The 13,073-nt window shown below is 47.6% G+C and overlaps 1 protein-coding gene across 1 annotated transcript; it reads left to right on the top strand.

Annotated features, from left to right (window-relative positions):
* The first annotated feature begins 2,886 nt into the window (after positions 1 to 2,886).
* LOC119655279 (farnesol dehydrogenase-like) lies at positions 2,887 to 3,895 on the top strand. Its single transcript, XM_038061094.1, has 2 exons — positions 2,887 to 3,538; positions 3,656 to 3,895. Exons 1-2 carry the CDS (start codon positions 2,969 to 2,971, stop codon positions 3,839 to 3,841), a joined length of 756 nt encoding a protein of 251 aa, XP_037917022.1. The 5' UTR covers positions 2,887 to 2,968; the 3' UTR covers positions 3,842 to 3,895.
* Positions 3,896 to 13,073: the final 9,178 nt, after the last annotated feature.

Here is a 13,073-nt window from a genome sequence, read left to right as displayed (position 1 = left end):
CCCGGGGGTCGTGGAAATTTTCAATTTTCCTCGATTTTGGTGAGTCCCTCGGGCCGTCGTTTTTCCGCTATATCTTCCGTTTCCGACATCGTAGAGTGAAAATTCTTGCATTTCCTGAATCCTGGTCGCCTCCCCGTTCGAACGAGGTATCGCTCGAAGAAATCCGCCGATTTTGCATTTTTGCCAATTTTTACGACCCGGGGGTCGTGGAAATTTTCAATTTTCCTCGATTTTGGTGAGTCCCTCGGGCCGTCGTTTTTCCGCTATATCTTGCGTTTCCCGCATCGTAGAGTGAAAATTCTTGCATTTCCTGGATCCTGGTCGCCTCCCCGTTCGAACGAGGTATCGCTCGAAGAAATCCGCCGATTTTGCATTTTTGCCAATTTTTACGACCCGGGGGTCGTGGAAATTTTCAATTTTCCTCGATTTTGGTGAGTCCCTCGGGCCGTCGTTTTTCCGCTATATCTTGCGTTTCCGACATCGTAGAGTGAAAATTCTTGCATTTCCTGGATCCTGGTCGGCTCCCCGTTCGAACGAGGTATCGCTCGAAGAAATCCGCCGATTTTGCATTTTTGCCGATTTTTACGACCCGGGGGTCGTGGAAATTTTCAATTTTCCTCGATTTTGGTGAGTCCCTCGGGCCGTCGTTTTTCCGCTATATCTTGCGTTTCCCGCATCGTAGAGTGAAAATTCTTGCATTTCCTGGATCCTGGTCGCCTCCCCGTTCGAACGAGGTATCGCTCGAAGAAATCCGCCGATTTTGCATTTTTGCCAATTTTTACGACCCGGGGGTCGTGGAAATTTTCAATTTTCCTCGATTTTGGTGAGTCCCTCGGGCCGTCGTTTTTCCGCTATATCTTGCGTTTCCGACATCGTAGAGTGAAAATTCTTGCATTTCCTGAATCCTGGTCGCCTCCCCGTTCGAACGAGGTATCGCTCGAAGAAATCCGCCGATTTTGCATTTTTGCCAATTTTTACGACCCGGGGGTCGTGGAAATTTTCAATTTTCCTCGATTTTGGTGAGTCCCTCGGGCCGTCGTTTTTCCGCTATATCTTGCGTTTCCGACATCGTAGAGTGAAAATTCTTGCATTTCCTGGATCCTGGTCGCCTCCCCGTTCGAACGAGGTATCGCTCGAAGAAATCCGCCGATTTTGCATTTTTGCCAATTTTTACGACCCGGGGGTCGTGGAAATTTTCGATTTTCCTCGATTTTGGTGAGTCCCTTGGGCCGTCGTTTTTCCGCTATATCTTTCGTTTCCGACATCGTAGAGTGAAAATTCTTGCATTTCCTGGATGCTGGCCGCCTCCCCGTTCGAACGAGGTATCGCTCGAAGAAATCCGCCGATTTTGCATTTTTGCCAATTTTTACGACCCGGGGGTCGTGGAAATTTTCAATTTGCCTCGATTTTGGTGAGTCCCTCGGGCCGTCGTTTTTCCGCTATATCTTGCGTTTCCGACATCGTAGAGTGAAAATTCTTGCATTTCCTGGATCCTGGCCGCCTCCCCGTTCGAACGAGGTATCGCTCGAAGAAATCCGCCGATTTTGCATTTTTGCCAATTTTTACGACCCGGGGGTCGTGGAAATTTTCGATTTTCCTCGATTTTGGTGAGTCCCTTGGGCCGTCGTTTTTCCGCTATATCTTGCGTTTCCGACATCGTAGAGTGAAAATTCTTGCATTTCCTGAATCCTGGTCGCCTCCCCGTTCGAACGAGGTATCGCTCGAAGAAATCCGCCGATTTTGCATTTTTGCCAATTTTTACGACCCGGGGGTCGTGGAAATTTTCAATTTTCCTCGATTTTGGTGAGTCCCTCGGGCCGTCGTTTTTCCGCTATATCTTGCGTTTCCGACATCGTAGAGTGAAAATTCTTGCATTTCCTGGATCCTGGCCGCCTCCCCGTTCGAACGAGGTATCGCTCGAAGAAATCCGCCGATTTTGCATTTTTGCCAATTTTTACGACCCGGGGGTCGTGGAAATTTTCAATTTGCCTCGATTTTGGTGAGTCCCTCGGGCCGTCGTTTTTCCTCTATATCTTGCGTTTCCGACATCGTAGAGTGAAAATTCTTGCATTTCCTGGATCCTGGCCGCCTCCCCGTTCGAACGAGGTATCGCTCGAAGAAATCCGCCGATTTTGCATTTTTGCCAATTTTTACGACCCGGGGGTCGTGGAAATTTTCGATTTTCCTCGATTTTGGTGAGTCCCTTGGGCCGTCGTTTTTCCGCTATATCTTGCGTTTCCGACATCGTAGAGTGAAAATTCTTGCATTTCCTGAATCCTGGTCGCCTCCCCGTTCGAACGAGGTATCGCTCGAAGAAATCCGCCGATTTTGCATTTTTGCCAATTTTTACGACCCGGGGGTCGTGGAAATTTTCAATTTTCCTCGATTTTGGTGAGTCCCTCGGGCCGTCGTTTTTCCGCTATATCTTGCGTTTCCGACATCGTAGAGCGAAAATTTTTGCATTTCCTGAATCCGGGCCGCCTCCCCGTTCGAACGAGGTATCTCATCATTTCGTATGTTCTGATCTCTAAACGCATTGGGCGCTTTATGGCTTAAAGGGCTTTCAGAGGGCTTGGAAACGTGGATATAACTGTGAATTGTTCTGATACATTTCCTTAATTACGGAGTCATTACCGAGAGCATTTGTATATGTAGGTCGCAGCGCAAATACGAGCGCTGTTATTACCTCGACACCTTCAATATGACTTCCAGCTTCGGAAAAGATTAAATTAAATTCGAATAGTTTCATTGGAGATGATATAAATTGAAATACGAGCCGTAGCTTATGTTTACCGTCTGCATTTAGATATATATATATATACACGTGTCCTACATTTATGCGGTTCCCATTACATCCCAGAGATGCAGATCAGACGTAAGCAAACCACTAGCCCGGGTCTGACTTGGATTGAGATTTTTCCAATTGTATCTACGATTAAGTCTGCCAGTCTCGAAAGACATCTACAAGATGGAACGATGGTCTCGGAAGGTTGCGGTTGTAACTGGATGTAGCTCGGGAATCGGAGCATCTATCGCTCGACATTTGTGCAAGAAAGGGATGATTGTAATAGGACTTGCGCGCAGGGTACAACGTCTAGAAAGTCTCTCGAAGGAAATAGGTGATGAAGAAGGTGCATTTCACTTCCACGAGTGTGATGTCTCTAATAGGTTATCAGTGAAGAATGCATTTGCCTGGATAGCCCAGAACTATCCAAATGTGAGTGTACTTGTGAACAATGCCGGGGTGAACATATCCACCTCAATCCTGGCTGAGGATAACGAGGCTTTGTTGGAGTCAGTGGTCAACACGAACTTGATGGGCGCATTGTATTGTACTAAGGAAGTGTATAAGATCATGAAACAAGCGAACGGAGACGAGTTTTACATCATCAACATCAACAGCATTCTGGGACACAATATCTTCCGAGCTTCAAGGGATGTAAGGCTCAATGTGTATCCTTCAGCCAAGTTCGGCTTGAGGGCAGCTTCAGAGGTGATGCGGCTTGAATTACTTGGGGATAAGCGATTTCATATTTCGGTAAGTATCAGGAAGAAAGGAAGTAAGTGAACGAGGCATAGAACGCCTGGTTATCCTTTGATGGCAATCCTTTCATCGGTTTGATTTCGTCTCAAATTTTACTCTAATTTCTTTCAGAGTATCAGTCCCGGGCTTGTGAAAACTGAAATTGTAGATATGCATCCTGACGCAAAAAAATTCATCGCAGCAGAACCTTCTCTAAATACGGAGGATATTGCAAAAACAGTTGAGTTCATTCTGACCATTGGTAGTCACGTCCAGATTGCTGATATCATAATCAAACCAGTTGGGGAAAGGATCTAAACTCTCACCTGTGTATAACAATAGACAAATAAATATTTTTGGGGTATATTTCTGGAGTCGATGTGTTATCGAAAAGTTGATTATTTAAGGAAGGCTCTTCATCCTTTTATTTCAGCTCTAAACCGGATGAAGGGAGGGAGAATAAGGTTTCCCACTATGAGCGCTATAAGTGGCCACAAAATTCCAATTTAAGGTCGGGTGGTTTCTGACGGCTACTGCAAGGTGCGCACTCACTACCTAGGAGCTGATTTCCGACAAGTTTCTGACTCTCAGATTCCGGTTCAGGCTAAGGAACATCATAATTGCCCAGTGCAGTGCAATGCACCAACTGATACTTCGGATATAGTGGAGAAGAATGCTTTAAATGCTGTAAATATGTGCTCATGCACTTTTCTTTTCTGACTGTACATAGGCTAGTGCTTGCTCATCTCTGGTGTGTGAATCAAAATGGCTAGGAGACACCAAGAAAATAAAACCAACATGGACGAATTCAGAAGGAATAAAGTTACGGTGCAGGGGCTCGAAACCTCAGTACGGGCTGCTTTTGGGAGTGAGCAAGCGGGCTGCCGGCAGTCGATATCCCTCGACCGCAGTGCCTCGGTGGTGGACAACTTATGATGGGCTAAAAGGAGATAGCTGGCGATTTCAACACCCATCGGATTTGATCAAGAGATACTCCAGCAACAGCAAATAGATCCATTCAGGAGAAGCTCATCAATTTTACAATCCCCTCCAATACCAGAGGCATCAAAAAAGAAAGCTCATGGGAGCTCAGCAATTGAAAAAGGTGAAGGAGGCAGTAAAAGGAGTAATCTGACCAGGATTCATCGAGAACAGAGCCCTGAACCAGAAGAACTACCTTTTATGCAGCTTGGGACTAAAATAGTTGAACTGTCCTAATTCATCAAGGACAAGCATAACGTACACCAAGCCATTAAGAACATGGTGAGAGTGATCAGGGTGCTTTACAATAGGTCACAAAAAGAAATAAGAAAGCCTAAGGAAAAGCTGGACATTCCAGCCCAAACAGTGTCACAGGCGACCCAAGTGACACCAAAGCACAAGGTCATCGACCTTCGATCAAGTAAGAGAGTGCGAGACAAAGAGGGGGAAGCTTTAGGGAATCAACAGGCACCAAAAAGGAAAACAGTGGTCTTACCAGTCCAACAAACGGAAGTCAAAGTTCAAAAGGACCCAAAGTGCCCAAAGTAGGAATGTCGACTAGCGAAGCGAAACCGAAGGAAAATATGAACGGTGGTTGGACGAAGGTCATGAACAAAAAAAGGAACAAGAAACCAAAGGTGCGAATTGGCGCGGAGGCAATTGTAATCTCCAGCAAAGGTAATCTAACTTATGCGGAGATACTGGAAAAAGTGCGACCTAAAAGAGCTAGGCGGAAATCTCAACAAAATCTGGAGGACCCAAAAAGGAGATCCCTTGTTTGAGCTGAAAAACTGACGGCTTTCGTAACCAACTTATAAACTCACTTGGGGACAATGTCGCGGTTCATTCTCAAAAAGACAATATCTATATATAGTGCAAAGACCTTGATGAGGTAACATCCAGAGAAGAGATCTGCACTCCCTTGAAGCAACAATTCAAGTTGGAGGAATTCAGGGAAGAATCTATCGTGAGAAAATGCGAATGCCAGTGGAGGCAATGCAGAAGTTGTTGGCCGTGGGAAAGGTTCGGATTGGATGGGTTGTTTGCCGACTAAGGGAACAGATCTCATTGAAAAAATTACTTCAATTGCCTAATGTTTGGACACTTCGCGAAGGCATACTCTAGCGGCATCGATCGGTCCAATCTATGGGGGAATTGGAATAAGGACATATTGCCAAGGAGTGCAATAGAGACCCCAAATGTATTTTGTGCGTAGGAAAGGAAGGGAGGGATAACCGGCATATTGCTGAAAGTGGTAAATGCTCCGAATTTAGGAAGGCGTTAACTGCAGTGAAAAAATGAGGTTAATACAAATATACCCCAACCATTGCAGGGTCGCATAAGATGTGCTTGGGCAGACCATTTACGAATCCGCGACGGAGATTGCTATCGTTAGTGAATCAGACAGAAATCTTGACAGTAGTGTATGGCTCACAGATTCGACTGGTGGAGCGGCGATATGGGCGTGCGGTCGTCAAGCCATAGAATATAGCATGGGTCAGGCGGCTAGTGGCTTTGTGTGGGCAAAAATAAGCGGTATATTCGTATATAGCTGTTACGTCCCACCGAGCCTCATACTGCCTGAGTTTGAAAAACTGTTAGACGATCTTGTTCACGACGCAAGAGGACGAGTTCCAAAGATGATAGCCGGTGACTTTAAAGCGTGGGTTATCGAGTGGGGCAGCAAAGAGACTAACGCAAGGAGGCGGTGCTTATTAGAAGCATTCGCCCAGTAGGATGTGGTTCTGACCAACGAAGGCGATGTAAACACTTATCGGAAAGGGGGAACCGGTTCAATTGTAGATCTGACTTTTATCAGCCCTGTGTTAATATGTGACATGTCCAGCAAGTAAGTGACGACTTCACGTAGAGTGACCACCAGGCAATCACCTTTGAACTAAGGACGGAACCACAAAGCAGGAGACCTGCACACCGGGAGCCGAAATCCAAGAGGACCAGGATGGTCTGCAAAAGCGATGGATGGGCAAACATTCATGGAGGTGTAGTTAGACCTGCCAATAAAGCAGGTACCTCCACGGATAGAGCTCTCCATGTCACACAAATCATCTCTAAAGCATGTAACGCTTTGATGCCTAGGAGATGCTCATTCCCCATTAGAAGACCTAATTATTGGTGGCATAGTGAACTTGCCAGCCTGGAAAACTGCCGCCGATGGATTTTCTACAAGCCAAACGAACGTCTAAGAGGGCATAGGTATGATCGATCAAGGGTAAAAGGAGCATGCCTATAGAAAATCCCGCAAGAACCTTAAGCTCGCCATCCAGTGAAGTAAAAGGGAAAGTTTTAAGGAGCTCTTTTCGGAAGAGGATATAAATCCATGGGATAGCACCTATAAAGTCGTGACAGGACGATTCAGAGGCCGATTATCTCCACATTTCACGTGCCCTATGCTATTGTTGAAAATAATTCAGGGGTTATTTCCCCAGCAAAAGGGAGGTACTGGCACCTCCTAGGCCCCCCCCCCCGTGAATGTGACGCCAATTCCCGAGACGAGCTGATGGAGACGACATCAAAGCCGGGTCTAGACGGCATACCGAATAAGGCCGTCAAATATAGACCGGATATGTTCGCGGAGCTGTTCGAAGCGGGCATGTCCGAGGGTATCTTTCCTGCACCATGGAAGCGGTAGAAACTGGTGCTGCTGCCTAAGGCTGGCAAACCTGGCAGGGAGCCGTCCTCATATAGATCCATATATCTTCTAGACACAAAGGGAAAAATGTTGGAGCGGGTAATTTGTAATAGATTACTCCCAGTCGTCGAGATCCAAGGAGGCCTTTCAGATAGGTATAATGCCATCAAAATGGTTACTAGCTTGACCGAAAATGCAATACACGGCAGAGGTTGTACCAGCAAATATTGTGTGGGGGTGACCCTGGATGTGAGGAATGCATTCTACTTGGCCAATTGGAACCTTATACGAAAGCCTCTGGCGACGATTCGTGTTGCGATCTACATACCTTGCCGCTATTGTCGATAGCAACTTGCAAGAGCGGACGCTCTGGTATAATACTAATGGTGGACCCTAGGAGTACATTGTCTTCGCGTGTATTCCACATGGCTCTGTACTGGGCTCGCTACTGTGTATAATGATATATTTAACCTTCCGGTTCATCAAGCGAAGCAATCAGCTGCTAAGGCTTGGTTAGAGAGTGCTTGGCTGGCACTTGCGGAAGAAAAGAGGTGAGCTAATGAGTCCTATCTTGTTGTATGCAGTCCCAGTTTGGGGAAAAGCGCTGCATGTTTTATTCAATGCACATAAACTGAGTGCGGTCTACAGAAGAACAACCTTAAGGGTGTGTTCTGCCTTCAGGACCGTCTCAGATGATACAGCGTTCGTCATCTCGGGAATGATGCCGATTGACATCCTGGCAACCGAGATGATGAACATTTATAACACCCGGTCCATCGGCTCCCTTATCGCAGGTGAAAAAAAGCCGAAACGAAAAGATCCACAAGCAGATAGCAACAGCGATGGGATCAGTCAGAAAAGGGTCGTTGGACTTACAGGTTGATCCCTTCTATCGGGGAGTGTATAATGAACATAATGGAAATAGGATGATCAAACGATCATCCTAAGTGGCCGAAAACGACCTAGAGGGAAGAGCTATCCCAGAAACCTAAAAGGTTAGGGAAATTGACCGTGAAGCTCTGTCCACAAAGACTGAAGCTTCATCAAAGTGCTCGATTGACACGTTCTCGCACGCCTCAGTGCTAGCCAGGCTCGGGAATGTTGAGGGAGGGAGGGTGCTTTGAGTGCTTTGATCCCTCACATGTCATTAGTACAAAAATTAACGTATCTATACCGATGCGTGGGTCTGCACCGGATTTAAAAAAAGTCTCCGGATCTGAGTGCCGCGATCGAGAGGGAAGATCCACGACGGATCATAGTTCCGATCATTGTTTATTCTGCCTCAGATAGTTAGGATAGGTAGGTATCAGTGGCCGCTCCGAGGAGCCCAATTAGCGCTTTGGTGTGCCGTTTTGATTCCACAAACTCCTAAGACCGTGACTGTTGTTATAGGAACAGGGAAGTAGAGTCCAGCTGGCTCGGATCTTCAGAGCCAGCCCGTAGCATTCACGAAGGAAAGCAGCTCTCCGACCCTGCAGCTAGAAATCTCACTGAGGTCCCCAAAGAATGGTTTACCCAGTGTCCGCAGCCTGACTCGAGCCAGAGCTGGGCAATCGCAGAGAAAATGCATGAGGGTTTCCCTTCCTTCTCCGCAGCTTCGGCAATGCGAGTTGTAGGGTTAGCCGAGCCTAGCGGCAAGGTCTTCTATGGGTCAGTTCTCTGTGCAGACCGCCGTAATCTTGAATGCATTTGCACGCGTCTGGCACAGGAGCTCTCGTGATCGGGCTATGTTATAAGCGGGCCAAATTCTCCTTGATTTGGCACAGCTTGTAAGCCTTCGCCATCTCAGGCCCGCAGCTGCTAGGTAGTGCGAGTAGACTCGGCCCCCGACAGCCGCCAGCGGAACACCGACTGTATTCCCCGAGGGACTGCCAAGAGCAGAGCCTTGCCTGGCCAATCCGTCAGCCCGCTCATTCCCCTCTATGTTCCTATGCCCGGGAACCCAGAGGAGAGTGATCTTGAGCGTGCCGCCCAGGTGATTGAGCGTGTCTCTGCACTGCCCCACCAACCGGGAAGACGTCGTCGTTGAGCACAAGGCCTTGATGGCCGCTTGGCTGTCGGTCAGAATGGCTATGTTACGCTTGGGGTTCGAATCACGCTCCAGCCATTGACAGACTTCCAATATCGCCAGTACTTCCACCTGGAATACACTGGTGAAACCTGGGAGACCATACGACTTGGATACACCTTCGAGAAAACCCCCGCGCCGACTCCATAGGCCATCTTTGATCCGTCCGTAAAGAATACCGTGTCATAGTCTTGCAACACGCCGCCGGTCTTCCACTTTGCCCTGGTTGGAAGGTCCACAGCAAAGTTTCTCGTGAAGTTCAGCTTGCGTGTGAGATAGTCCGTGGGGGATGCCCAGATTTCTCGAGGTATTTCATCTAGAATGTTGCTGTGGCCGTAGGACTTCGCTGCCCAGCATCCGGACTCACGTAGTCTGACGGCACTGCACGCTGCAACATATTTGATGTGGAGGTCTAGGGGGAGGAGATTCAGGAGTACATTGAGAGCATCTGCCGGGCAGGACTGCAGAGCCCCCGTAGCACCTGCACACGCGGTTCTTTGAATCCTATTAAGCTTCATTCTATTGTATTTCTTCTTCAAAGCCTGCCACCATACAATAGATCCGTACGTCAGGATCGGACGCACTACAGCGGTGTACATCCAGAGAACCATCCTCGGCCGGAATCCCCATTTTTTTGCAAAGGTTCCCTTGCGGGGATAAAAGGCTATACAGGCCTTCTTAACCCTCAGTCTTTGTTCAATCTCCAATTTAGCTTTGGATCCAGGATTACACCCAGATACTTTACATTAAAGGAAAGAACCAATCTTTGTTCATTCAGCCTTTCGCAACGCTCCTTCCATGATGTCGCTCATAATGGACAGAAACATCCCTGATACTAATATCACCAAGTCGTCGGCATACGACACCACCTTCACCCCGCTGCTGTCCAATGTACGTAAAATTTTGTCCATTACTATTAACCAGAGCACCGGTGAGATAGCACCACCCTGGGGCGTGCCTCTGTTCACAGCTCTGGTCAAGTGGTTGCCTCCCAGATCGGACTGGATTATCCTGATACTCAGCATGGATATAATCCAATGCGTGAGATATCCCTCCAATCCAATACCGGTCAAGGCTTCCTTGATGGCGTTGGTACTGACGTTGTTGAAAGCTCCTTCTATATCCAAGAAGGCAGCAAGGGTATACTGCTTGTACTGCAGCGACCGCTCAACCGTGCCAATTACCTCGTGGAGGGAGGTTTCTGTGGATTTTTTTTGAGGTAGGCATGCTGGGACTTAGAGAAAGGCGTTCTCTCCATAATCGTCCTTAAGTGAATGTCCAGGACGCGTTCTAGGGTCTTCAGCACGAAAGAGGTCAGGCTGATTGGCCGAGAGTCCTTCGCGGACTCATGACCTCGCCTGCCCGCTTTCGGTATGAAAACCACCCGTGCGCGCCTCCAGGACTGCGGTACGTATCCTAAAGTGATGCAGCTCCGATAAATCTCAACAAGCCACGGCACAACCCTTTCCTGCTGCTTCTGCAGCATGACTGGCATTATGCCATCTGGGCCTGGAGATTTGTATGCGGAGAAGCTGTTTATAGCCCAGCCGATCCTATCCCCGGTAATTACCGATTTGATAGTCTCGCACAGCTGGGGTTGCCGCAAACCCTCCAAGCGAGGTTCTGACTCACAGTCCTCCTCGCTGGAGGGAACGTACGTTTGCACCAGCAGCTCCAAGGTTTCACTAGAAGATTCCGTCCAGGAGCCTTCCGACTTTTTAAGGAAGGATGGACTCTTATGTTCCTTGGACAGAATCTTATTGAGCCTCGCGGATTCACTAGTGCTTTCAATGTTCTGACAATAGTCTAGCCAAGACCGCCTCTTGGCGGTCCTGATGGCCGACTTGTACTTCTTTAGGCAGTCCTTGTATGGCTGCCAGTATTTTTGCCTGGAGCAGATGTTGAAGATTTCTCTGGTCAGCTTCCTGAGACTAGAGAGATCTTCGTTCCACCACGGTGGCAGGGTCTTTTTGCTGTACTTAGCAGGGCACGAGACTTTGAAGGCGGTATCAAAGGCCTTCTCCAGAGCCCCAACCTTTGATTCCAGTTCGTCTGTCGTGCCAATCCTACCAATTTGCGCACCGGAGAGTTTGTTCTCAGATAGTTATTGAGGCGCGTTTCCAGTACGACAGCACCTAGTCGAATAAAATACACTAAACTGAAGAGTAGTGTTTGCTGTATGTCTCCAAAATGAAAGTAGATTACGTCTGTCCAACAACCAAAAAGAAGCCTGACGTTCGTCACGCTCGATCGCCTCAGTTGCATGGGGATGATGATTAAGCACTGGCGACGCCAACGACCAGCTTCAACTCTTTCAACATTGCAGTTAGACCCCGTACTGCGCTTTTGTTTGCGACCTATAAAATTCAGATTTAATACAACTAAATGGTTACAGCACTTTCTTCGAGAAATCTGGTGATCTGAAATCGTGCTCGCCGGGCACTGCGTATCGCAAAACACTCATTGTTAACAACAAACAAATTCCACAAATTTATTTAAATTTTTATTCTTCCGTCAACGCTTCTCGCACTACCAAACTCCAATTCTTCCTTAATGAACGAAATTTTCACTCCGAAAATCACTGGCTGTTCCGCGGAACGGGAACAGGTGAAAATCGCTTCAGCACTTTTCTCGTTCAAGAGAAATTCGGAGATCGTTCTCTACACTGTCGGCCGTTGATCCGCTGTCCACCCACGAACCGGTCCCCTTGCCGGTACGCTCGCCTTGAACTCCGTTAAACTTCGAGAGTTCATGTAGCAGCAACATGCGCGTGCGCCCACGGACGCGGCAAATCATTCCCCTCTGTCAAGATTATTTCGCCCGAATGCATTCAATACTGTGCAATCTGCGGCGAACATTAGGGTAATTGCACATTGTGGAATGCATTATTTGAGTAAATTAATTCAGGAACAGGCGAATGAGACTCGGCTCCCGTCGTGAAGCTGCGGTGATTACAAGTGGCTGGAGAGAGAGCATGGGAGATCAATTATAAACTCACCTAGTTTCTCACCGACCCTGGAGGATACCGTCAATACCTGTACAGGTTTAACTTGGACAACTAACCTAATTGTTCAAATTGCGACGGAGTCCCAGAGAACCCAGCGCACGTATTCTTCCAATGTCCTAGGAACCTAGAGGCAACTCTAGGTGAAGTGCTATCACCAGAAAATATTGTCCGGAGAATGGTAGCTTGCATGATCGCAGTAATACAGGATAAACTGCGAAAAGCAAAAGAAGTGAGGAAGGCGCGGTTTCGAACCCCACGGGAAGACGGAAGGAGATCTAGCTAAAGTAAGCCAACTTCGCTCCATGATGTAATACATAAAGGTGGTTCCACGGGATAGAGGGAGGTGGGGGTGGTTTTAGTGGTTAAAAAGCTCACACATTGGCGAAAATTTCCATCGCTTTAAATGCTCTCTGTTCTGTCCGGGGTGGCAGCTCGACCTTACTTCCTCAGGAGCCGGGTCTCTCAGACCCTTTGTTGGTCAGATAAGATCATAAAACCGAGGTTCACATAATAAAAAAAATAAAGACATTTGGAGCAGTTCCACCAGTCAGCGTAACTGAAGTCGAGGAGGCAATAAAACAAATGAAATCGGGGAAAGCAACAGTACCTGACGACATCGCATCTGAGCTCTGGAAAGCGAAGAGCTGGGACCCAACACTGTGGCTCAGTGAATTCTTTAACCGGGTTATTCAGGAAAGAAGAACACCATCTGACTGGCAAGAAAGTACCACTGTTCCAATATGGAAAAAGAAAGGTAGCCCAGCAGAATGTTCAAATTACCGTCCGATCCGGTTACTTTCCCATACCATGAAGATTTTTGAACGCATTCTTGACAACCGTATTC

Source organism: Hermetia illucens, chromosome 4, assembly GCF_905115235.1.
Source record: "Hermetia illucens chromosome 4, iHerIll2.2.curated.20191125, whole genome shotgun sequence".
NCBI lineage: Eukaryota > Metazoa > Arthropoda > Insecta > Diptera > Stratiomyidae > Hermetia > Hermetia illucens.
This window is presented reverse-complemented; position numbering and strand designations above follow the sequence as displayed.

Coding starts and splice junctions, on each gene's coding strand:
- LOC119655279 (XM_038061094.1), top strand. CDS start 2,969: ATGGAACGATGGTCTCGGAAGGTTGCGGTTGTAACTGGATGTAGCTCG. Junction 3,539..3,655: donor ATAAGCGATTTCATATTTCG/GTAAGTATCAGG, acceptor AATTTCTTTCAG/AGTATCAGTCCCGGGCTTGT.